Source organism: Nicotiana tomentosiformis, chromosome 5, assembly GCF_000390325.3.
Source record: "Nicotiana tomentosiformis chromosome 5, ASM39032v3, whole genome shotgun sequence".
Lineage (NCBI taxonomy): Eukaryota > Viridiplantae > Streptophyta > Magnoliopsida > Solanales > Solanaceae > Nicotiana > Nicotiana tomentosiformis.
The window spans coordinates 54,894,502-54,919,190 of NC_090816.1; the positions used below are offsets into that span (position 1 = coordinate 54,894,502).

General features: G+C 41.7%; 1 protein-coding gene across 1 annotated transcript in view; it reads left to right on the forward strand.

Annotated features, from left to right (window-relative positions):
• LOC138892381 (uncharacterized) overlaps positions 1-20,731 on the forward strand; it is a 28,025-nt gene extending 7,294 nt beyond the window's left edge. Inside the window, exon 4 of the mRNA XM_070176092.1 lies at positions 20,586-20,731. Coding sequence (XP_070032193.1) covers positions 20,586-20,731 — 146 coding nt within the window. The remainder of the gene's footprint in view (positions 1-20,585) is intronic.
• The last annotated feature ends 3,958 nt before the right edge of the window (positions 20,732-24,689 follow it).

The window sequence follows — 24,689 nt, forward strand, 5'->3', positions numbered from 1 at the left end:
AAGAGAAATTGGGGTCGTGACAAAACTGGTAAGGTCCTTACATGGTTCACCGAGTGCTGACAGGAGGGGCACTCATAGTAGAATCAACGGATGGAGAGATATGGCCAAAATTTATCAATTCAGATGCCGTCAAAAGATATTATGTCTAAGATTGTATTTGCACTTTCTTCCTGATGTAACATGAACTACACTTGACTTGATTTCTGTTTAAGAGGGGATACATAGGCAGTCCTGTGGGTTCGGTCACATTATAATAAAATTTCCATTTCCCTACATGGTCAAAGATTTGCGCAAATTTTGAATTTCATCAGATCCGTCACCATTGCACCAAGAGCCACCGGAAGAGGATTATCGGGAAATATATCAGGGCTGATCCATCAGAGCTGGGGTAGAATTCGAATCCCGAGGGGTTCCTCTCAATCCTACACATGACGAGGACATTGCAATGTCTCAAAATGTGTCACAGTCTATGATTCGAGAAAACAATCTATTTTATGCATTGTCACATATTTTAATAACATTCTTTATGAGTGACTAATTACAAAATGCATATTTTCAAACTCATTTTTTGTAATAGCCAAATGCTGCCCAGGATAGCTTTAAGCATAGAAGTGTCAAGCTCAGAAAGCAAAGTCAGAAGCAAGGATAGAACAAGGAATCAGAGGCACGAACCAACCTTAACCATACAAATTTCATCCAATTTTGACCTTAAATTGTCTTTCAAATCATCACTTATGTTTTAGAAAAGTTTGTAGTAAAATCCCTAATTTCTTCAATTCAATTCATCAAAAAATTGCTAATTCAAGGTTGGAATCATGAAATATAATCAAATTCGAGTAAAACCTACTTACCACAATCCAAATCGTGAAAATCCCCTACAAAATTGCCCAAATCCGAGCTCTCTAACTCAAATTATGATAAAATAACCAAAATACACGAAATAGAGTACTTAAATGGTCTGCCCACATATAAACATTGCGATCGCGGAACAACCTTCACGATCGCAAAAAACAAACTATCATGACCCCAAATTCCCACCTTAGGATGTCGTGATGGCACCTAGTCCCTAAGACTAGGTAAGCCTAACACATGTTGAGTTAATAACAGAATAGAACTATTTAATCAATAGATATAAACTAGTAAATAACATACATAGCTGCAAACAACAACAGTTATACATTTCACAAAACCGGTAGTACGGAGTCATAAGCTCTACTCACCTACATTAGAATTTCTAAATACGATGTTGTTCTGAAGTAAAGATAAACAACGGTAAAGATAATATCCGAAGGTGACTCCAAGGCCTGCGAACGTCAAGCAGGTATATCTTGAAGTCTCCCACCGTGCAAACACAACTCTCAACAACACGATCAGAAGTACATGGATCTGCACAAAAATGTGCAGAAGCGTAGCATAAGTACACTACTGCGGTACCTAGTAAAAATCAAGCCTAACCTCTATAGAGTAGTGACGAGGCCAGGTCAAGACAACTACTAGCCATAGAAACCTGTGTAAGATATAACATAAAGCTAACAAGGGAAAGAACATCAATGTAAGACTAACATCGAAAATTTTTATTGATTTACAACCAGCAATGAAAATAATAGAAGCACAAATGGCAGTAAGAAGTAGACGAGTAATAAAGCAGCAGCATAATCAGAACACATATGAGATATGAATGAACTCAAATAAGGAATAACATATGATAACTCAATTAATCAATCATTTCTAACGCATGGACTTACAACAAGAATTACCCCGATGCACCTCAGCTCGTAACCACAAATCATGAGCCACAATTTTCAAATCTTACACGTCTTGCACCTCGTGCCCACAATAATAATTACCTTCTCACAGCAAAACCCACGTGCTATCATGTACATTGTATCCGTTTCAAATATCAATTAAAATATTTGAGAGATATATTATACACAATAAACCATAATAACAATCTTGAATAAAGTAAGGCGTCAAATGAGATAATGAGTTTTTTGGATCAATTTAAGTAAGATAAAGCACAATTTATACAAAATAGAGACTCAGATGAGCTTAGTTTAGAAATCAATAAAATAAAGTAAAAATATCGTGTTTAAACAAAGTAAAATATCAGTTAATTAACGAATTAAATATAGAATTTGTTAAAGTAAAACGTGATAATAATTTTAAGTAAAGTAAACATCAAATAGGGTGATATGTATAACTTGAGAACCCAATTAAAGTAAAAATGTGATGACCATTTAAAATAGTAAAGCACCGAGTAAGATAACGAGTTCTATCTTAAGAGACACTTAGAATAAAGTATGTTGATAATTCTTTTATTTAAAAAGTTATGTTAACAACAACTCAACAGAATATGAGATAAATACTCCACGCAAATAAATTCACATTGACAATCAATTTATCAAGTAATAACGGAGGCACAAATTGGTATGTTAAAGCAACATAATAAATTACGTGGAATGCATGAATCACACAATAAGCCACAATTGTTCCAACACCAAGATAACAACGAATAACCAAATACAATGAAAATACAAATGAATGAATGAAGGAAGAACAATGACCATTCAAGTCAACAAGTCTTTCCAACATAGAATGTACAATAAGAATCACATCGAGGTACCACACCTCATATTCACATTTCTCAATTCACAATCACAATCTTTCCTTATATTACCGCGTGCTCCTTACATTTAGATATTTTTTAAAATATTTTTCGCGCTTTAGCCCCTTATGTCACTGCGTGGCTTCAAGTAATTCACTTACTAGCAATACGCACATAAATTCCACCTTATGTCGCCGCATGCACATCAACCCATATCCTTATACACCGCCACATGCGCATCAATATAACAACACAATACCATCTCGCACCATACATGCACATATACCACAACTTTTCAAAATCAACAATATCAATGTTACCAAAACACACAGCCCACAGCTCAACCACAATGTGTACAAGAATCTCAGAATAACAAAATGAATGAGAAATACTCAACAAGGAAAGATATCTAAATAATCAACAACCTTAACTTTAATGTGCTAATAGGTTTCGCGACTTCAACTTCAATAACTCAAAATGAAGGTATTTCCACGAAATGACAATTTCCAATTCAATACATAAACTTAACAACGAAAGATATAATATGAAATAGTAACTACATCTAAATGCATCAGAATAACTCAATACAAAGAGACTTCACGTAATAATAGCTCCAAATAAGAATAACTCAACAATACAGGATGTAACATAACAATAAGAGACGTAACATCTTCAATTAAGGCATATAAGTGCAAATTTGACAATAAGAGATAGAACATGTACTAACAACATCAAACAAGGCATGTAAGAGTAAACTAAACAATGAAAGATATAATATGATATGATAATTTCAGTTAAATGCATGAAAGAAGCCTAAGAGTCTAAACCACTAAAAATACCACATATGAGCCCATGTACACACTCGTTACCTCGTGCACACGTATCCCATATAATTCAATTAATGCAAACAACCCAAATCCTAATGGGTAGTTGCCCCACACAAAGTTAAGCCCTTCCCGTGTGAAACAACCTCCAGACGGCTTGAATCTAGCCAAAATAACTTAATATCATATATAAAAGCAATAGAAAATAATTTCGGACAATAAAGCTTCGATCTTTAATGAAAACCAAAAAGTCAGTCCAAAAAGTCAACCCTGGGCCCGCACCTCAGAACCCGACAAAACTCACAATTTTTTAACACCCATTTCGATACGAGTCCAATCAAACCAAAACCATTCAATTCTAACCTCAAATCGTCCTTCAAACCATCAAAATATGTTTTAAAATACTTTTACTAAAATCCTCAATTTCTCCAATTCAAATTATTAATTAAACACTAAAATTGAGGTTGGAATCATGAAATAATAACAAATCCGAGTCAAAAATACTTATGCCAGTCCAAGTAGTAAAAATTCCCTTCAAAATCACAAAAATCGAGCTCCAAAACATTGTGAGAAAAAGTAACTAAATTCCGAAACAAGATAACAAATGCAGCAAATGTCCCAGCTTAATTTAGGTCCTAAATGATGTTGAAACTCATGTTTGATAATTCCAACATGATCCTTGCAATATTACACCAAATATAGCCTCTTGAATCACCCAATTTGGCCTTAAAATGAGGGAGATATGATGTTTTGAAGTTTTAAAAGAAATCCGAATATTTCAGGGATATAAATGCCATTTTCGTAATTACTTGCACCAAAAAAAAAAACCAACAATAAGAAAATCTTCGTTTTAGCACCCAAAACTCATTTGGAACGCCCCGTACACAAACCATATATGCATTTCAATCATAAAATACGCTACGAACCTGATCGCGCACTCAAAACACCAAAAAGTGGTCATCTTTACCTGATATTGACCATGGTCAAACTTCGAATCCTTAACTAGTTTCTCAACTAATGATCCAAAACACACCCGAACCCCTCGGGACACCATCCATTTATACCAACAAGTAAAATACATTATCCAAACTTGTCCAAAGCCTCAAAACACAGATGGGAACATCACAACAAAGAATCGAGGCTCAAACCGAATAGAATTTCCCTTAAGCTGTTAAATCTTCATTCTTTCAAAAAGTGTCTGAATCACACTTAAACAAATTGGATTACTTTCAACCTTTGCACACAAGTTCAATTTAACTATATAAACCTATTCAAATTCTCAGAACACCAATTGTAGTCCAATAACATCAAAGTCAACTCTTGGTCTAACTTATGCACCCTGAAGTTCTTCAAATTGCCAACTTTCGACAAATAGTGTCGAATTCTTCTAGGAACCTCTGAAACCAAACCAAACATATGTACAAGTCCAAAATCATCATACGAACCTATCACAATAATCAAAACCTGATTCCGATTCTGTTTACCCAAAAGTCAAACCTTGGTCAACTATTTCAACTTAAAGCTTCTAAAACGAGAATCATTCTTCCAAATCAATCCCGAACTGCTTGAAAATCAAAACCAATCATACACGCAAGTCATAATACATAATATGAAGCTAATCAAAGTCTCAAACCACCAGATGAAATGGTTAAGCTCAAAACGGCTGATCGGGTCGTTACATTCTCCCCCACTTTAACATACGTTCGTCCTCGAGCGTGCCAAGAGTCGCTCCAAAGCAATCAAATAGCTGTATAAACTTGAAATACACATACCAATGAGTGATCCCACATCACCTCAACCTATATAATTCTAACTACACAATCTAACCAAAGATCTATACCTCAACCTTAGCTCACAACCCTTAGAACCCAATCTCCATCTTCTGAAATTTATTATAATGCCCGATTCTTGCATTTATACGATGTATAAGTCTGAATAAAGCTGTGTCAAGCCGTAACCATATCCCAAGTATAATAACATGATATTCCACGTAACCCAGATACACATAGAAATAACTCCCGACCACAATAGCAACTCAAATAGCAAATCCGGTATAGGTATCTAACCTCTTATAAATAAAAACCTTGTTCTAAATCTTTGTACACTGCCAATGATGAAAGAAACATGCAGAAACTCATAACCACCCATCACATCAACTATTCATGGAGCTCTCTTATCCGACAAGAACCTTATTTGAAGTCTAAGCTGACTAGTGATATTATCCTTCCAACATACCTTAATCAAGTCCGATAACACTCATTCCAAGTCAAATAACCTCACCCCATCCAGTACAAGCTGCTCTACCAATTTGGCACACCAATACTATTTACTGTCACATACCATGCAATTCGTGCACCTACGTACACTAGCTCAGATTTACCTAACGATGGAAAGAGAATGAAGTGAAATAACTGCCCTGCCAGCTCAACAGATACCATCACTAAGCGCAATGCTAACCCATCACACAAGGAGACACAAACATACTGGATACGCTCAAGAATCATATCTTAGCATAACCCCGCTACGATGCGTGACAAAATCCAGACACCGGTCCACATAGAATACATCGATCCATGAGGCTCACAATCAACATACATATGCATATCAACAACAAATACATGAAACGCGTGACCATAACCATGGAGAAACGGATATCACTATATATCACAAACAGAAGACCATAATCAAGGCACAGTCAACCATGCAACATCCCAAGATCCACCTCGCTCGAATTCCACCACAAGGCCCAAACAGTACCGCATTAGGTGTGCAAATAGTTAAAAGTGTCACAACTCACCGTAGCTATCACGACCCAAATTCTCCCTCCATGAATCGTCGTGACGACACCTAGTCTCTACGACTAGGTAAGCCTAACACTTGCAGAAATGAAAAGAAAAACATGAAAGTTTAACAACTAATAGTAACAGATATTTTAATAAGCAATTGAGATGCCGCTCGGCATATACAATAATCAACTCTAGAAATATAAATAACACTCCCAAGACCCGAAACATCGTAAGACATAAGCCTCTACAAAGTTCTAACTGTTCTATACATCAGTGTCTATAGAAATAAGAGAAGAATCAACATGGGGTGGGGGGGGGAGGGGATATAGGGGGACTCTAAGGATCTGCGGCGCGGGCAGATATACCTTGAAGTTCTCCGAAAAAAGCAGCGACTGCAACTAAGGACGAGGCTGGTAAAAGAACCTGGATCTGCACACGAAAAACATGTGCGGGAAAGGGCGTGAGTACACCACAACGGTACCCAGTAAGTGCCAAGCCTAACCTCGGCTGAGTAGTGACGAGGTCGGGTCAAGGCCCTACTGGTATATAATAAATAAGTAGGAGAGTATAACAATATAATAAGAGAAAACAAAAAGAACATAGCAAAGTAGCAATACAGAACACAAAGATAAACACCAGGGGATCTCCCGAGATACCATCTCGTAGTCCCAAAAATAAAAGTGCAAGGAGATCTCCCGAGGTACTGCCTCATGGTCTCAAAAGTAAATATGCAGGGAGAACTCCCGAGGAACAGCCTCGTAGTCTCAAAAGTAAATGTGCAGGGAGAACTCCCAAGGAACCGCCTCGTACTGTTAAAAGTAAATATGTAGGGCGATCTCCAGGGATACCGTCCCGTAGTCCCAAAGTAAATACGCAGCTCAAACAAATGATTATAACAGTTACAACACGAAACCTATAATTTAGACAAAGTACAAGTCAAGAGAGAAGCATGATTCTTCTAAACATGCTGCAAAAAGTTCAAATAGGCAATTAGGACACGTAGACATGCTATTCTAGGCTAACATGATAACTACACATGCTAGTATACTCAGATAAGATAAAAACAGGCTATTACTCGGTAAAGATCAGGTATTTCCAAAAATAGCCAGTGTACGCACTCGTCACCTCGCGTACACGGTGCTCACATATCATAACAACATCAAATCCTAAGGGGATTTCCCCACAAGAGGTTAGGCAAGCCACTTACCTCAAACCAAGCTCAATTAATCCGTAACAATGCTCTTTCCATGAAAATGCGACTCCGAATGACCCAAATCTAGCCAAAATCAATTACATATCATAAATATAAATACAAGGAACTAATCTAGCTACTGAAATCAAAGCTAAAGCAAGAAATTTGAAAAATCGCCCTAAAAAGCCTCCCCGATCCCACGTCTCAGAATTGAGTAAAAGTCACCAAATATGAACACCCATTAACTCACGAGTTCACTCATACGAAAATTATCCAAATCCGATGTCAAAATCCCATTCAAAACCCAAAATCTTAGTTGAAGAACTTCTTCCCATTTTCCCTCTAATTTTCAACCCAAATCCGAAATTTAATAATGAAATTAATGATAGATTAGTGGGATATAACCAAAATCAAGTTAGGAATCATTACCCTAAAGCTTCCTCTGAAAATGTCTCGAGTTCAAAAATGAAGAATGAAATCAAACCCTCGCAGTTTGCCATTTTTTGCCAGAGATCTCGCTTCTGCGAGCCTTCAACCGCATATGCAGTACCGCACCTGCGGAAATACCATCGTAGGTGCGAAAAATCACTTAAGGGGAACTGGGTCCGTATCTACGAACAAGGGCCGTACCTGCGGGCCCTCACCTGTGCTCTTCTTCCGCTTCTGCGTGTCCGCTTCTGCGGATCCATCGCCGCACCTGCAGCCCCAGCTTGACAGGGCCAAAACCGCTTCTGCGGCCCAAAGTGCGCAGGTGCGATTACACCAGGTGCAATAGCTTCTACAATTGCATAAGTCCCAAACTCAATCCGTTAAGCATTTGAAACATACACAAGTCCCCCGGGACCTCAACTAAACATACCAACCGGTCCTAAAACACCATACAGACTTAGTCGAGCCCTCAAACCACATCAAACAATGCTAAAATCACTTATCATCCTCCGATTCAAACTTAAAGAACTTGAAACTTCCAAATCCGACAACCGATGCCAAAACCAACCAAACCACGTCCGATTGACCCTAAACTTTGCACATAGGTCATATTTAACCCTACAGACCTATTCCAACTTCCGGAATTGGAATCCGACCCCTGTATCAATATTCCACTACCGGTCCAAATCTCCAAAACTTCGACTTTTACCATTTCAAGCCTAAATGAGCTACAGACCTCCAAAACACTATCCGGACACGCCCTAAGTCCAAAATCACCTAACAGAGCCGACGGAACTCCATTCCAGAGTCGTCTTTGCATAGATCTGACTATGGTCCAAATCCTAAGGCTTAAACCTCTATTTAGGGACTAAGTGTCCCAAAACACTCCATAAACCAAAAGGAAACCTCCCGGCAAGTCACAATAGTAGAAATAGATATAGGAGAAGCAGTTACCAGGGGATCGGGACTATAACTCTCAAAACGACCGTCCGAGTCATTACATCCTCCCCCTCTTAATACAATCGTTTATCCTCGAACGAGCATAAAGACATACCTGAAGTGGTAAAAAGATGAGGATAACGGCTGCGCATAACATGCTCGGTCTCCTAAGTCGCCTCCTTGACCGACTGACCCCTCCACTGAACCTTCACGGAAGCAATGTTCTTTAACCTCAACTTTTGAACCTGCCTATCCAAAATAGCCAAAGGCTCCTCAAAATAAGATAGATTTTTGTCCAACTGGACTGAGCTGAAATCCAATACATGAGACAGATCGCCGTGATACTTTCGGAGCATAGAAACGTGGAATACCGGATGGACTCCTTCTAGACTAGGAGGCAAGGCAAGCTCATAAGCAACCTCCCCAACACTCTGCAATACTTCAAAGGGACCAATGAACCTTGAGCTCAGCTTTCCCTTCTTCCCGAATCTCATAGGCGAAAACCAGAGCAAGACCAGCTCTCCTACCATGAATGCTACATCGCGAACCCTCCGATCTGCATAACTCTTCTGTCTGGACTGGGCTGTGCGAAGTCGATCCTGAATCACCTTCACCTTATCCAGGGTATCCTGGACCAAGTTTGTACCCAATAATCTAGTCTTCCTGACTCGAACCAACCCACTGGAGACCGGCACTGCCTACCATATAGAGCCTCATACGGTGCCATCTGAATGCTCGACTGATAACTGTTATTGTAGGAAAACTCTACAAGTGGCAAGAATTGATCTCAAACACCCCCAAAATCTATTACACAAGCACAGAGCATATCCTCTAATATCTGAATAGTGCGCTCGGACTGTCCATCCGTCTGAGGGTTAAATGTTGTGCTCAACTCAACCCGAGTATCCATCTCATGCTGTACGACCCTCCAAAATCGTGATGTAAACTGCGTACCTTGGTCAAAGATGATAGATACCAATACTCCGTGAAGCCTGACGATCTCACGGATGTAGATTCGAGCCAGTTGCTCGGAAGAATATGTAGTCATCACAGGAATGAAATGAGCTAACTTGGTCAGCCTATCTACAATCACCCAAACTGCATCAAATCTCCGTTAAGTCCGTGGGAGTCTAACAACGAAATCCATAGTGATCTGCTCCCATTTCCACTCCGGAATCTCTAACTTCTGAAGCAACCCACCCGGCCGCTGATGCTCATACTTCACTTGCTGGCAATTTAGGCATCGAGCCACATACTCCACTGTGTCCTTTTTCATCCTCCTCCACTAGTAATGCTACATCAAGTCCTGATATATCTTCGCGGCACCTGGATGAATAGAGTACCACGAGCTATGAGCCTCCTGAAGAATCAACTCATGCAAACCATCTACATTAGGCACACATAGCCTGCCCTGCATCCTCAATACGCCATCATCCCCAATAGTGACCTCCTTAGTATCACCGTGCTGAACCGTGTCCTTAAGGAAAAATAGGTCGGGGTCATCATACTGATGCTCCTTGATGCGATCATAAAGAGAAAACCGAGAGACCACACAAGCCAACACTCGACTCGGCTCCGAAATATCCAATCTCACAAACTGGCTGGCTAAGGCTTGAACATCTAATGCTTAGGGGCTCTCTGCTGCTGGAAGATATGCTAAGCTCCCCAAACTCTCTGCCAGGTGACTCAAAGTATCGGCCACCACATTGGCCTTCCCCGGGTGGTATAAAATAGTGATATCATAGTCCTTAAGTATCTCCAACCACCTCCGCTGATGCAAGTTAAGATCCTTTTGCTTGAGCAGATGCTACAAACTCCGATGATCAATGTAAATCTCACAAGGGACACCGTACAAATAGTGCCGCCAAATCTTCAAGGCATGAACAATAGCTGCTAACTCAAGGTCATAGACAAGATAGTTCTTTTCATACACCTTCAGCTGTTTGGACGCGTAGGCAATAACCCTACTGTCCTGCATCAACACCGCGCTGAGACCAATCCCCTGCATCACAATATACAATGTAAGACCCCGATCCTGTAGGCAATACTAATACTGGGGCTGTAGTCAAAGCCGTCTTGAGCTTCTGAAAGCTCTCCTCACACTCCTCTGTCCACCTGAACGGAGCACCCTTCTGGGTCAGCCTGGTCATAGGCACTGCAATAGATGAGAATCCCTTTACAAAGCGATGGTAATACCCCGCCAAACCAAGAAAACTACGGATCTCCGTAGCCGATGACGGTCTAGGCCAACTCTGCACTGCTTCCACCTTCTTCGGATCCACCTTGATCCCATCACTTGATACTACATGGCCCAAAAATGCCACTGAGTCTAGCCATAACTCACACTTAGAAAATTTCGCATACAACTTCTTTTCACTCAAAGTCTGAAGCACATTCCTCAGGTGCTGCTCGTGATCCTCCCGAGTCCGAGAGTACACCAGAATGTCGTCAATAAACACAATAATGAAGGAGTCAAGATAAGGCCAGAACACACTGTGAATCAAATTCATAAAGGCTGCTGGGGCATTGGTCAACCCAAAAGACATAACAAGAAACTCATAGTGGCCATATCGGGTCCTAAAAGCAGTCTTCGGGATATCTGGCTCCCGAATCTTCAACTGATGATAGCCTGAACGTAAGTCAATCTTGGAAAACACTCTAGCACCCAGTAATTGATCAAATAGGTCATCAATACGAGGCAATGGATACCTATTCTTCATCGTAACTTTGTTCAACTAGCGATAATCAATGCACATATGCATAGAACTATCCTTTTTCTTCACAAACAAGATCGGAGCACCCCAAGGTGACACATTGGGCCGAATGAAGCCCTTATCAAGCAACTCCTGTAACTGCTCCTTCATCTCCTTTAATTCAGGAAGAGCCATACAATATGGAAGAATAGACATGGGCTGAGTGCCCGACAACAAATCAATGCCAAAATCAATATCTCTATCGGGCGGTATACCCGAAAGATCAGCTAGAAACATATCTGGATAGCCTCTTACTACTGGAACTGACTCAACTGTAGGGGTATCAATACTGACATCTCTCACATAAGCTAGATACGCGTCACACATCTTCTCAACCATTCATTGAGCTTTAAGAAATGAAATAACTCGGCTGGGAGTATACTCTAAGGTACCTCTCCACTCTAATCGCGGTACACCCGGCATAGTCAGCGTCACGGTCTTAGCGTAACAATCAAGAATAGCATAATGGGGTGACAACCAGTCCATGCCCAAAATAACATCAAAGTCTACCATACTAAGCAATAAAAAATCCGTTCTGGTCTCAAAACCACTAAGAGCAATCAAACACGACCGATACATGCGGTTCACAACAAGAGAATCTCCAGCAGGAGTAGACACATAAACAGGGGAACTCAAAGAATCCCGAGATACCCCCAAATGTGGGGCAAAGTAAGAGAACACATATGAATACGTAGAGCCTGAGACAAATAATACCGACGCATCTCTATAATAGACTAGAACAATACATGTAATGATAGAGTCGGAAGCAACTACCTCTGTACGAGCCGGAAGAGCATAATACCTGGCCTGGCCTCCCTTTATAGGATGACCTCGACCTCCCCAACCTCCACCTCTAGCTGGTTGAGCAGGTGGGGCAGTAGCTGGTGCTGGAATCATAGCCTGAGGACCCGGTGGAGCACATGGTGGCTGAGAAGTCTGTGGAGGTGAAACCCTCCTAAGTCTGGGGCAATCCCTCACCATACGGCAGGTGTCGCCACACTCAAAACAACCCCTTAGAGGGTGTGGCTGCTGTGACTGACTCGGGCCAGGTTTGCTGGACTAGCCGCTAAAAGTACCCCGAGCAGGAGGCACACTAAATACTGGCAGTACATGCCCTCCAATCTCGGGCAAGCATGCCCTCCAATCTCCTAGCAATTAGTTTCATAGCCTCCTGAAGATAAGTATAGACGTCTTCGTACCGATCCGCGAGACTCTAATAAACCATCTTGTGACTCACGACACCAATGAACCTAGAGCTCTGATACCAACTTGTCACGACCCAAATTCTCCCTCCATAAATCGTCGCGGCGGCACCTAGTCTCTACGACTAGGTAAGCCTAACACTTGCTGAAATGAAATGAAAAACAGGAAAATTTAACAACTAACAGTAACAAATATTTTAATAAGCAATTGAGATGCTGATCGATATATAAAATAATCAACTCTTGAAATATACATAACACTCCCAAGACCCAGAACACCGTAAGACACAAGCTTCTATAAAGTTCTAACTGTTCTATACATCAGTGTTTATAGAAATATGAGAAGAATCAACATAGGGGGTAGGGGGATAGAGGGGGACTCCGAGGATCTGCGGCGCGGGCATATGTACCTTGAAGTTCTCCGAAAACAGCAGCGACTGCAACTAAGGCCGAGGCTGGTAAAAGGAACCTAGATCTATACACGAAAAACATGTGCAGGAAAGGGCGTGAGTACACCACAACGGTACCCAGTAAGTGCCAAGCCTAACCTCGGCCGAGTAGTGACGAGGTCAGGTCAAGGCCCTACTGGTATATAATAAATAAGCAGGAGAGTATAACAATATAATAAGAGGCTGGAATTTAAACAAAGAAAACATAGCAAAGTAGCAATGCAGAACACAAGGATAAACAACAGGGGATCTCCCGAGATACCATCTCGTAGTCCCAAAACTAAAAGTGCAAGGATATCTCCCGGGTACCGCCTCGTAGTCTCAAAAGTAAATATGTATGGAGAACTCCCGAGGAACTGCCTCGTATTCCCAAAAGTAAATGTGCAGGGAGAGCTCCCGAGGAACAGCCTCGTAGTCTCAAAAGTAAATGTGAAGGGAGAACTCCCGAGGAACCGCCACGTAGTCTCAAAAGTACATATGCAGGGGGATCCCCCAGGATACCGTCCCATAGTCCTAAAGTTAATGCGTAGCTCAAACAAATGATTATAACAGTTACAATACGAAACCTATAATTTAGACTAAGTACAAGTCAAGAAAGAAGTAGGATTCTTTTAAACATGCTGCAAAGAGTTCAAATAGGCAATTAGGACAAGTAGACATGCTATTCTAGGCTAACAGGATAACTGCACATGCTAGTATACTCAGATAAGATGAAAACATGCTAATACTCGGTAAAACTCAGGTTTTTTCACAAATAGCCCATGTATGCACTCGTCACCTCGCGTACACGGCGCTCACATATCATAACAACACCAAATCCTAAGGGGATTTTCACCACACAAGGTTAGGCAAGCCACTTACCTCAAACCAAGCTCAATCAATCCGTAACAATGCTCTTTCCATGAAAATCCGACTCTGAATGGCCCAAATCTAGCCAAAATCAATTACATATCATAAATATAACTACAAGGAACTAATCTAGCTATTGCAATCGAAGCTAAAGCAAGGAATTTGGAAAATCGCCCTAAAAAGCCTCCGCGGGTCTATGTCTCAGAATTGAGTAAAAGTCACAAAATATGAATACCCATTCACTCACGAGTTCACTCGTATTAAAATCATCCAATTCCGATGTCAAAATCCCAATCAAAACCCAAAATCTTAGTTGAAGAACTTCTTCCCATTGTTTCCCTAATTTTCAACCCAAATCTGAAATTTAATGATGAAATTAATGATAGATTAGTGGGATATAACCAAAGTCAAGTTAGGAATCATTACCCCAAAGCTTCCTCTGAAAATCCCTCAAACCCTCGCACTGAGCCCTTTTCTACTAGAGATCTCGCTTCTGCGACTGTTCAACCGCACCTGTGGTACCGCACCTGCGGAAATACCATCGCATGTGCAAAAAATCACTTAAGGGGAACTGGGTCCGATTTGCGAACAAGGGCCGCATCTGCGCTCCTCTTCTGCTTCTGCGTGTCCTCTTCCGCGGATCCATCGCCGCACCTGCGACCCTAGCTTGACAGGGCCAAAACTGCTTCTGCAGCTCCATGGCCACTTCTGCGGCCCAAAGTGCGCAGGTGTGATTACACCAGGTGCAGTAGCTTCTGCAATTGCATAAGTCCCAAACTCAATCCATTAAGCATTCGAAACACACCCGAGGCCCCCGGGACCTCAACCAAACATACCAACCAGACCTAAAACACCATACGGACTTAGTCAAGCCCTCAAACCACATCAAACAATGCTAAAATCACTTATCATTCTCCGATTCAAACATAAAGAACTTGAAACTTCCAAATCTGACAATCGATGCCAAAACCAACCAAACCACGTCTGATTGACCCCAAATTTTGCACACATGTCATATTAAACCCTACGGACCTATTCCAACTTTCGGAATTAGAATCCAACCCCGGTATCAAAATTCCACTACCGGTCCAAATCTCCAAAACTTTGACTTTCGCCATTTCAAGCCTAAATGAGCTACAGACCTCCAAACCACTATCAGGACACGCCCCTAGGTCCAAAATCACCTAACGGAACTGATGAAACTCCATTTTGGAGTCTTCTTCGCACTGTTCCAACTACGGTACAAATCCTAAGGCTTAAACGTCCATTTAAGGACTAAGTGTCCCAAAACACTCCATAAACCAAAACGAAACCTCCCGGCAAGTCACAATAGCAGAAATAGATATGGGAGAAGCAGTTAATAGGGGATCGAGACTATAACTCTCAAAAAGACCGGCCGAGTCATTACAGTAGCATAGGAGAGTAACACATGGAACACATCAGAATACAAATAAGATCAACTCTAATCGATGACATCACCACTAACATCAGTTGTGCCGGGTAAACAAATCCGACCCGATGTAGAATACACATTCTCATTAGGCCTTCCAGTGGCCTGCAAATCAATTCCGACCCTTCCGAAATAGGTAGATAGCCTCCGAAAATCCCACCATAACATATCTATAGAAAATACCATTAGTCGCCAACCTCTTAGTATGCCTTCACCGTTCACAACCATAGAACAATATTCCTATGAGAACCCTCTTAGTCTTCAAATAATTAGAATACCAGAATATCTATATCTGATCCCAGCTACACAACTCAAATGACTAAGACATTCCTCATACACGATCCTCCCATGAGAAATACTTTTATAATTTTTTTGTGCCATATAGAAAAATCTGAACATCAGCGGTCGATCAACTAGGAGATTACCGTAGTACTAGTCAAGCATCTGCAAGTCAAAACACAATTAAGAACTTTTCGAGCCCCGCGTAACCAAGCCATCAGAATTGATTTTCCCTAACTCAATCAAGTCATGCAAGTCGTCAAACCCAAGAGTATTGCCGTAAAACACTAGTAAATCATTACTACACCAAAAGAACCAATTACCTTTATTGCCACGCTGACCCAACACCACCGAGTTGACCCATTTCTTCGAATCCTCCTCGACTTGTCTTTAGTTTAACACTTCTCCTCACCAGTACATTATGATCCTAAACCAAGCTTGCTGCAAGAGATCCTAACATGAACCACATCGTCCAAAAGCCCATAAACTGTTGTATTTCCTCTAAAGCACCCAATAATGCCACAATCGAGATACCCATTCTGAAGAGACCTTCTTTGAATCTGAAGTTGTTTATCTAACCTCTTTGATACTGAAATGTAGAATTAATAATGATACAGAAATGTAATAAGTCCCAATACTATCCCATGCAAAGCTCTGACCTTAGCCATATACAGTTCTGGGGAATCATTCAATAACACATATATACCTCAAACAAGAACTGATATAACACATGACCATAGGACATAACATCCGATGATCCACAATACCAACCTTCATAAGCTCGTACAACACCAATTAGATATATGAACCCGTTGCATCCTACACTTGAACATATGAATATCTACTAACACATTCGTGTCCACAGTCTAGAAAACACCTCGAGAAAATGATCGAGCATCCATGGCCCCCTCGTAGCCCATATGTGGCATCAAAAATCGTCGGTGCATAGCTGATACCGCGTGCACAATATCGTATACAAGTGGATGCAAGGGAATGTAAGATATGTGCTTCAAGTTGAATCAATGCCGCACGATAAGGAATGAAAGAAATGGAATTACCTAATAGTTTCGTAGCCTCTCGGAGATAATTACATACGTCTCCGTACCGATCCGCGTCCACTAAACTTGCTTATGACTCGTAGCACCTATGAACCTAGAGCTCTGATACTAACTTGTCATGACCCCAAATTCCCACCTTAGGATGTCATGATGGCACCTAGTCTGTAAGACTACGTAAGCCTAACACATGTTGAGTTAATAATAGAGTTGAACTATTTAATCATTTGTTATAAACCATTAAATGACATACATAGCTACAAACGACAATAGTTATACATTTTCCAAAATCGGTAGTACGGAGTCATAAGCTCTACTGACCTACACTAGAATTTCTAAATACAATACTGTTCTACATTAAAGATAAATAACGGTAAAGATAATATACGAAGGTGACTCCAAGGCCTACAAACGTCAAGCAGGTAAACCTTGAATTCTCCCACCGCACATACACAACTCTCAACAACATGATTAGAAGTACCTTGATCAGCAGAAATATTTGTAGAAACATAGCATGAGTACACCACAATGGTACCCAGTAAGTATCAAGCCTAACCTCGGTAGAGTAGTGGCGAGGCCAGGTCAAGATACCTACTAGCCATAGAAACTTGTGTAAGATATAACATAAAGCTAACAATGGAAAGAACAAAAATGTAAGACTAGCATCGGAAAGATTATTGATTTACAACCAGCAATGAAAATAATAAAAGCACAAATGGCAGCAAGAAGTAGACTGGTAATAAAGCAGCAACATAATCAGAGCACAGATGAGATATGAATGAACTCAAATAGGGAATTACATATGACAACACAATTAATCAATCGTTTTCAACGCATGGACTACACCTCTTAACATGAGCCATAATTTCCAAATCTTACACGTCTAGAACCTCATGTCCAAAATAACAATAACCTTCGCACATAAAAGCCCACGTGATACCATGTACATTGTATCTGTGTCAAATATCAATTATAATATTTGAGAGATATTGTAATGACCCGATCATTCATTTTGAGAATTAGCATTTCGTTAGGTAGCTTAAGGTCTGGAGCAACTTTGTATTATGTATCGTGACTTGCGTGTATGGCCGAGATTGATTTTTGGATGATTCAGGATTAATTTGGAAGAATGGTTCTTGTTTTATAGCTTAAGTGGCAAGAGTTTACCGGAGTCTGACTTTTGTGTAGACGACACCGAAATTGTATTCTGATGATTCAAATAGCTTGGGTCAATATTTGTAGGTTCGTATGATGATTTTGGGTCAATATTTGTAGTAAACGACCCTGAAATCAGGATTTGACGGTTCCAATAGATTCGTATGATGATTTTGGATGACCTGGGAGCGTTTCAGCGCCTAAAGTTGAAAATTGGTGCAATGAAGGTATTCAAGTGCTTTAAATTTGGGTGGAAGTAGGTTTTGGTATTATCGAAGTCTGTTTGGGATTATGAGCCTGGGAATAACTTTGTATGGTGATTTAAGACATGCACGCAAGGAGTTCCGTATGGTGATTTAAGACATATACGGACATGGGAATAGCTCTGTATAGCTCCGAGTAGTTTAAGTATGATTTGGCGCGTTTAGAGCATGTTGGAAGAACTTGAAATTCATAAGTTGATTCGATTTGGTTTAGAGTGTGATTCTTAATTTTGATGTTGTATTACACATTCCAAGGGTTCAAGCGAGTCCGTCCTATGTTTAATAACTTGTTGGTATAATTGTTTAAGGACCCGAGTGGCTCGGGCAAGTTTTGGACGGGGTTCAGATTGATTTGGGCCATGTTGAAGAGCTGAGAATTTTCTGTTGCTGGTGCGATCACTTCTGCGGAAGTTTGGCCGCAGAAGTGAGGTGAATCTCGTAGAAGCGTCTCGGGCAGCCTGGGCATGTCGTAGAATCGGCTTGCGAAAGCACAGGTGTGAGGCAGATGACCGCAGAAGCGGGCAAGGTCGCAAGCGTAACACATACGCCGCAAAAGCGGGCTCGCAGAAGCGAGACTTTGTACGCAGAAGCGGAAGTAGGCCAGCTGGGGGAGAGCCGCATCTGCGAAGCATTTTCCACATATGCGGAGCCGCAGAAGCGGCAAATTCTCCGCAGAAGCGAAAATCGCTGGAGGTAGTGAGGTCCATTTAATACGGGACTTAGGCCATTTTGGTTCATTTATTTCGCTTCTTAGGCAATTTTTGGAGCTTCTTAGAGAGGATTTCCACTAGCTATTGAAGGTAAGTAATTCCTACCCAATGTAAGTTAAATACAAATATTATAGGTAGAGTTTAATATGTAAAATAGTGGATATTATGGGTTTAGTTGAAAAACCTAAGTCTCTTTCCTAACCTTGTAAGAGAGAACTCATCCCCTTAGGTGTATCTTGTTGTGTGTTATTTGTGTGGGGAGCTATGTACGCACTAAGTGACGAGAGTCCGTGCATAGCTATATTACATGAGATGTGCGGGTAGTCTTAGCTTTACATCATGCTTTAATTGTACTGTCATATTTGTTATGCATATTAATTATCTTAAATAGAGCCGAGACTAGAGATTTTAGAGTTGAAAACTTCCAATTTAAAATTCTTATTTTGGAGAAGAATTGATGAATATTTAATATCACTGAGAGATCCATGTCCTATCGCATCACAAGTATTTCCACGAGCTAGGTAAACTTCTCTATTCTCATGAGAGCGGGCTATTCGCCTCGGCAGTATAATAGATCCATCTATGGTTTGCGTCGTTCGACCCTCGGCGGTGCACACAATATATGTTTTTGGATCTGGCCGAACAACCTCGGCATAAATCGTGCGTGATAATAGTCCGATCCTGATTACACTTGATATTACTTTATGGCTCGAGAGGTTATAATTTATTAATAACATAAATTGATTTAGGGTTAGCAGATGTTGGCTAGAGATTTTGGGATTTATTATTAGTTAATGAGTTATTTATTCACTACTTGGCATTGTATTATTATTATTATTATTATTATTATTATTATTTCCATGTCCCATGCCCGTTTAGAATTTCTGTACTTTATTGTTGGCCCATAGTAAGTGTCAATGTCAACCCCTTGTCACTACTTCTTCGAGGTTAGACTTGATATTTACTGGGTACATGTTGTTTATGTACTCACACTACACTTCTGTACTAATCGTTCAGGATTTGAGGTAGGTGCATCTGGCAGTCATCCCGGCGCGCACCCCTGATACTTCAAGACTTAGTGGTGAGCTGCTTTACGAGTCCGTTCTGTAGCACCCGTAGTCTCTCTTTTGCATTTACTTTCTGTCTACTCCTTTTCAGACAATAGTTTAGAGTTTTGTATATCCTACTAGTAGCTCATACACTTGTAACACCAGGTGTTAGAAAATATGCTAGTAGACATTTGATGGCTTTTGAGTGTTATTTCACCACACTTGTTCTTATATTTGTTTATGCTTTATTCTATTAAATCTTTCACCTCTAACTTACTTAATAAATAAAAATCAACTATTTTGAAATTCTTAAAAAGAATAAATACATGGCTAGTTCACTGTTGGCTAGCCTTGCAGTGACGTTGGGCGCCATCACGACCTATAGTAGAAATTGGCTCGTGACAATATGGTATCAAAGCACTAGGTTCACGTAGGTCTCACAAGTTATGAGCATGCCTAATAGAGTCTTGCAGATTGGTGCGGAGACGTCCGTACTTATCTTCGAGAGGCTAAAGGGTGTTAGGAAACTACCCTTTCTTCATTTCCTATCGTGCAGTTGATGCTGTGCTAAGTACCTTTCTCTTATTCTCTCATAGATGGAGGAGTTGCTCCCCCTGTTGCTAGAGGCCGAGGCAGAGGCCGAGGGAGAGCCCCAGCTCGTGGTAGAGGACGAGGACGTCCTAGAGTTGCTCTAGTTGTGCCACCAGTGGATCCATTAGAGGACCCTATTATTGAGGAGTAGGATGAGGTGGCTGCATCAGAGCCGTCCCCAGTGGATTTGATGTCTGCACCGGGATTCCAGGAGGTCACAGGCTGTGTGCTGTGGTTCACGGATTCTATGACTCAGGCTAGTTTATTTTCAATGGACCCACCCACATCTCAGGAGGGAGAGGAAGCATAGACCCCTACCGCTCAGGTTCTAGGGCATGCATCTGCCATATATCAGACCCCGGGTGCACTACCCATGGGTGGAGCTCAGCCAGTTGCAGCAGCTATACCTGAACCCAGGCCAGTTGCTGCCGGCGAGCCGCAAAAGCTATTGGACAGATAGACTAGGCTACATCCTCCTGTCTTTGGAGGTGAGAGACATGAGCACCCCCAGGACTTTATTGACCGGTGTAGGGACAAACTACACAACATAAGGATATTGGAGTCCCACGGGGTGGACTTTACCACCTTTCAGATGGATGGCAGGGCTTGTAGATGGTGGCAGTCCTATCTTCTCGGCAGACCAACAGGTTCTCCTCCCTTGACTTGGGACCAGTTCACACGTATCTTTCTGGATAAGTATATTCCACCCTCTTAGAGGGAAGAGTTACAGTTTTAGTTTGAGCAGCTCCAGTAGCGTCAGATGTCCGTGACCGACTATACGGCGAGATTCTCTGAGTTATCTCGTCATGCACTTATGATACTTCCTACCGATGCAGAGATGGTGCAAAGGTTTGTTGCAGGGTTTCACTCTGGTATCCAGGCCACCATAGTCTGGGAGGTTGAGATGGGAATTTCTTACGAGCTAGTTGTGGAGATAGCTCGAAGGATCGAGGGCGTTCGTCAGCGTAGCCGAGAGCCGATGACCGGGGACAAGCAGTTCCGTTATTCTGAAGGGTTCAGTGGAGCTCCGTCTGGGGGCAAAGGCCAGTTTGGGAGAGGTCAGCCTAGTAGGCCTACATATCCAGCACTGCCTCCTTCTCGGGGTGCTCCAGTGCGACCCTATTTCAGCGCCATGCCAGAGAGCTCCTACCGCCCACCAGCTATTCAAGGTTCCTCCAGTGGGTATTCAGGTCATCAGGGTCAGACTTCAGGTCAGTAGTCCACCATCCGAGGGGTTGTTACGAGTGCAGGGACCCTGGCCACATGAAGATATTTTGTCCTAAACTTTGGGGCAAGGTAGTATAGCAGGGTCATCAGCCTATAATTTTAGCACCAACTACCGCACCAACCGTCCGATCGCATAGAGGTAAAGGGCAGGTGGGTAGGGGCCATCCTAGGGGTGGAGGCCAGACAGGTGAAGGCCAGTCAGGTGGCGCTCCAGCTAGGTTTTATGCTTTTTTAGCCAGACCAGATGCAGTGGCCTAAGATGTAGTGATCACATGTATTATTTCTGTTTGCAGTAGGGATGCTTCGGTACTATTTGATCTAGGGTCTACATATTCATATGTTTCATCTCTGTTTTCTCATTTCCTGGGTGTTCCTCGCGAGTCCTTGGGTACTCCATATATGTGTAGGGCTAGTGGGCAATTCTGTTGTAGTGGATCGGATCCACTAGTTTTATATCATGTCTTTCTGTGGTTATAAGACTAGAGCAGATCTTCTGTTGCTTGATATGACCGACTTTGAGGTGATCCTGGGCATGTATTGGTTGTCTCCATATCATGCCATCCTTTATTGCCATGCCAAGACTGTTACCTTGGCAATGCCAGAGTTGCCTAGATTGGAGTGGAAGGGTTCGTCTGTCAGTGCATCTAGTCAGGTTATATCTTTTTTGAAGGCTCGACACATGGTCGAGAAGGGTTGTTTGGCTTATCTAGTTTATGTTTGGGATACTACTATAGAGACTCCGATGGTTGATTCAATGCCCGTAGTTCAGGAGTTTTTCGATGTGTTTCCTTCTGATCTTCCAAGCATGCCACCAGATTGTGATATCAATTTATGTATTGATTTGGCTCCAGGTACCCAGCCTATCTCCATCCCACCGTAACGAATGGCTCCGAAATAGTTGAGGGAGTTGAAAGAATAGCTTGAGGAGTTGCTAGCAAAGGGGTTCGTCAGACCGAGTGTGTCGCCTTGGGATGCGCCGATGTTATTTTTAAAGAAGATAGATGTAACTATGCATATGTGCATTGATTACCGCCAGTTGAACAAAGTTACAATTAAGAACAAGTACCCGTTGCCACATATTGATGATTTGTTTGACCAGTTGCAGGGTGCCAGGGTGTTCTCTAAGATTGACTTGAGATTCGGGTTCCATCAGTTGAGTATTCATGATTCGGATATTCCGAAGACAAATTTTCGGACTAGAAATGGCCACTATGAGTTCCTAGTGATGTCCTTCGGTTTGACTAATGCCTCGGTGACATTTATGGATTTGATGAACCGGGTGTTCAGGCCATATATTGATTCGTTTGTCATTGTCTTCATTAATGACATTTTGATCTACTCGCGTAGCATAGAGGAGCACGAGCAACATTTGAGAGTGGTGCTTCAGACCTTGCTGGAACAAAAGCTATATGCTAAGTTCTCTAAGTGTGAGTTTTGGTTAGATTCTGTGGCATTCTTGGAGCATGTTGTATCAGGCGAGGGTATTAAGGTAGATCCCAAGAAGATCAAGGCAGTTCAGAGTTGGCCTCGTCCTACCATCGCGACCGAGATCAGGAGCTTCTTGGTGTTAGTAGGTTATTATCATCGTTTTGTGGATGGCGTCTCATCTATTGCAGCACCTTTGACTAGATTGACCCAGAAGGGTGCTCCGTTTAGATGGTCCGACGATTGTGAGGCGAGCTTTCAGAAGCTCAAGACACCTTGACTTCAACACCGGTGTTAGTGTTGCTTTCCATTTTAGGGATGTATACTGTGTATTGCGATGCTTCACATGTTGGCTTGGGTTGTGTACTGATGCAGGAGGGGCGAGTTATTGCATATGCTTCACGTCAGCTGAAGCCCTACAAGAAGAATTACCCCGTACATGATTTGAAGTTGGCTGTGATAGTTCATGCTCTTAAGATCTGGATGCATTATCTTTAAGGGGTGTCCTGTGAGGTTTACACCGATCATCATAGCTTGCATTATTTGTTCAAGAAGACATATCTCAATTTGAGGCAGCACAGGTGGCTTGAATTACTAAAAGACTATGATATTACTATCCTTTATCATCCGGGTAAGGCAAATGTTGTTGCAGATGCCTTGAGTAGAAAGGCAGAGAGTATGGGTAGTTTGGCCTTCATTTTAGGAGAGGAGAGGCCATTATCCTTAGACATTCAGTCCTTGGCTAACAGACTTATGAGGTTGGATATTTCAGAGCCCAACTGAGTCTCGCATGAGTCGTCGCCCAGACTTCACTATTTGAGCAGATCAAGGCTCGCCAATATGAAGATCCACACTTATTGGTTCTCAGAGATACAATACTATAGGGTGGTGCCAAATGGGTTACTATCGGTGAGGATGGTGTTCTGCGACTCCAGGTTCGTCTATATGTCCCTAATGTTGATGGATTGAGGGAGAAGATCCTAGATGATGCACACAGTTCTCGGTATTCTATTCATCCAGGTGCTACGAAAATATATCGCGACCTGAGGCAGCATTATTGGTGGTGGCGGTTTAAGAAGGACATAGTCGAGTATGTAGTGAGGTGCCTAAATTGCTAGCAGGTTAAGTATGAGCATCAGAGGCCAGGTGGCCTACTCCAGTAGATAATTATACCTTAGTGGAAATAAGAGAGCATCACTATGGACTTCGTAGTTGGATTTTCGCGGACCTTGAGGAAGTTTGATGCAGTTTGGGTCATTGTTGACAGGCTAAATAAGTCAACACACTTCATTCCGATCGTGACCATGTATTCTTCAGAGAGATTGGCCCAGATTTACATTCAAGAGATTGTTCGGTTGCATGGTGTTCCTATTTCCATCATATCAAATAGAATCCCTTAGTTTACTTCGCATTTCTGGAGTGCAGTACATAGTGAGTTGGGGACCCGAGTAGAGCTC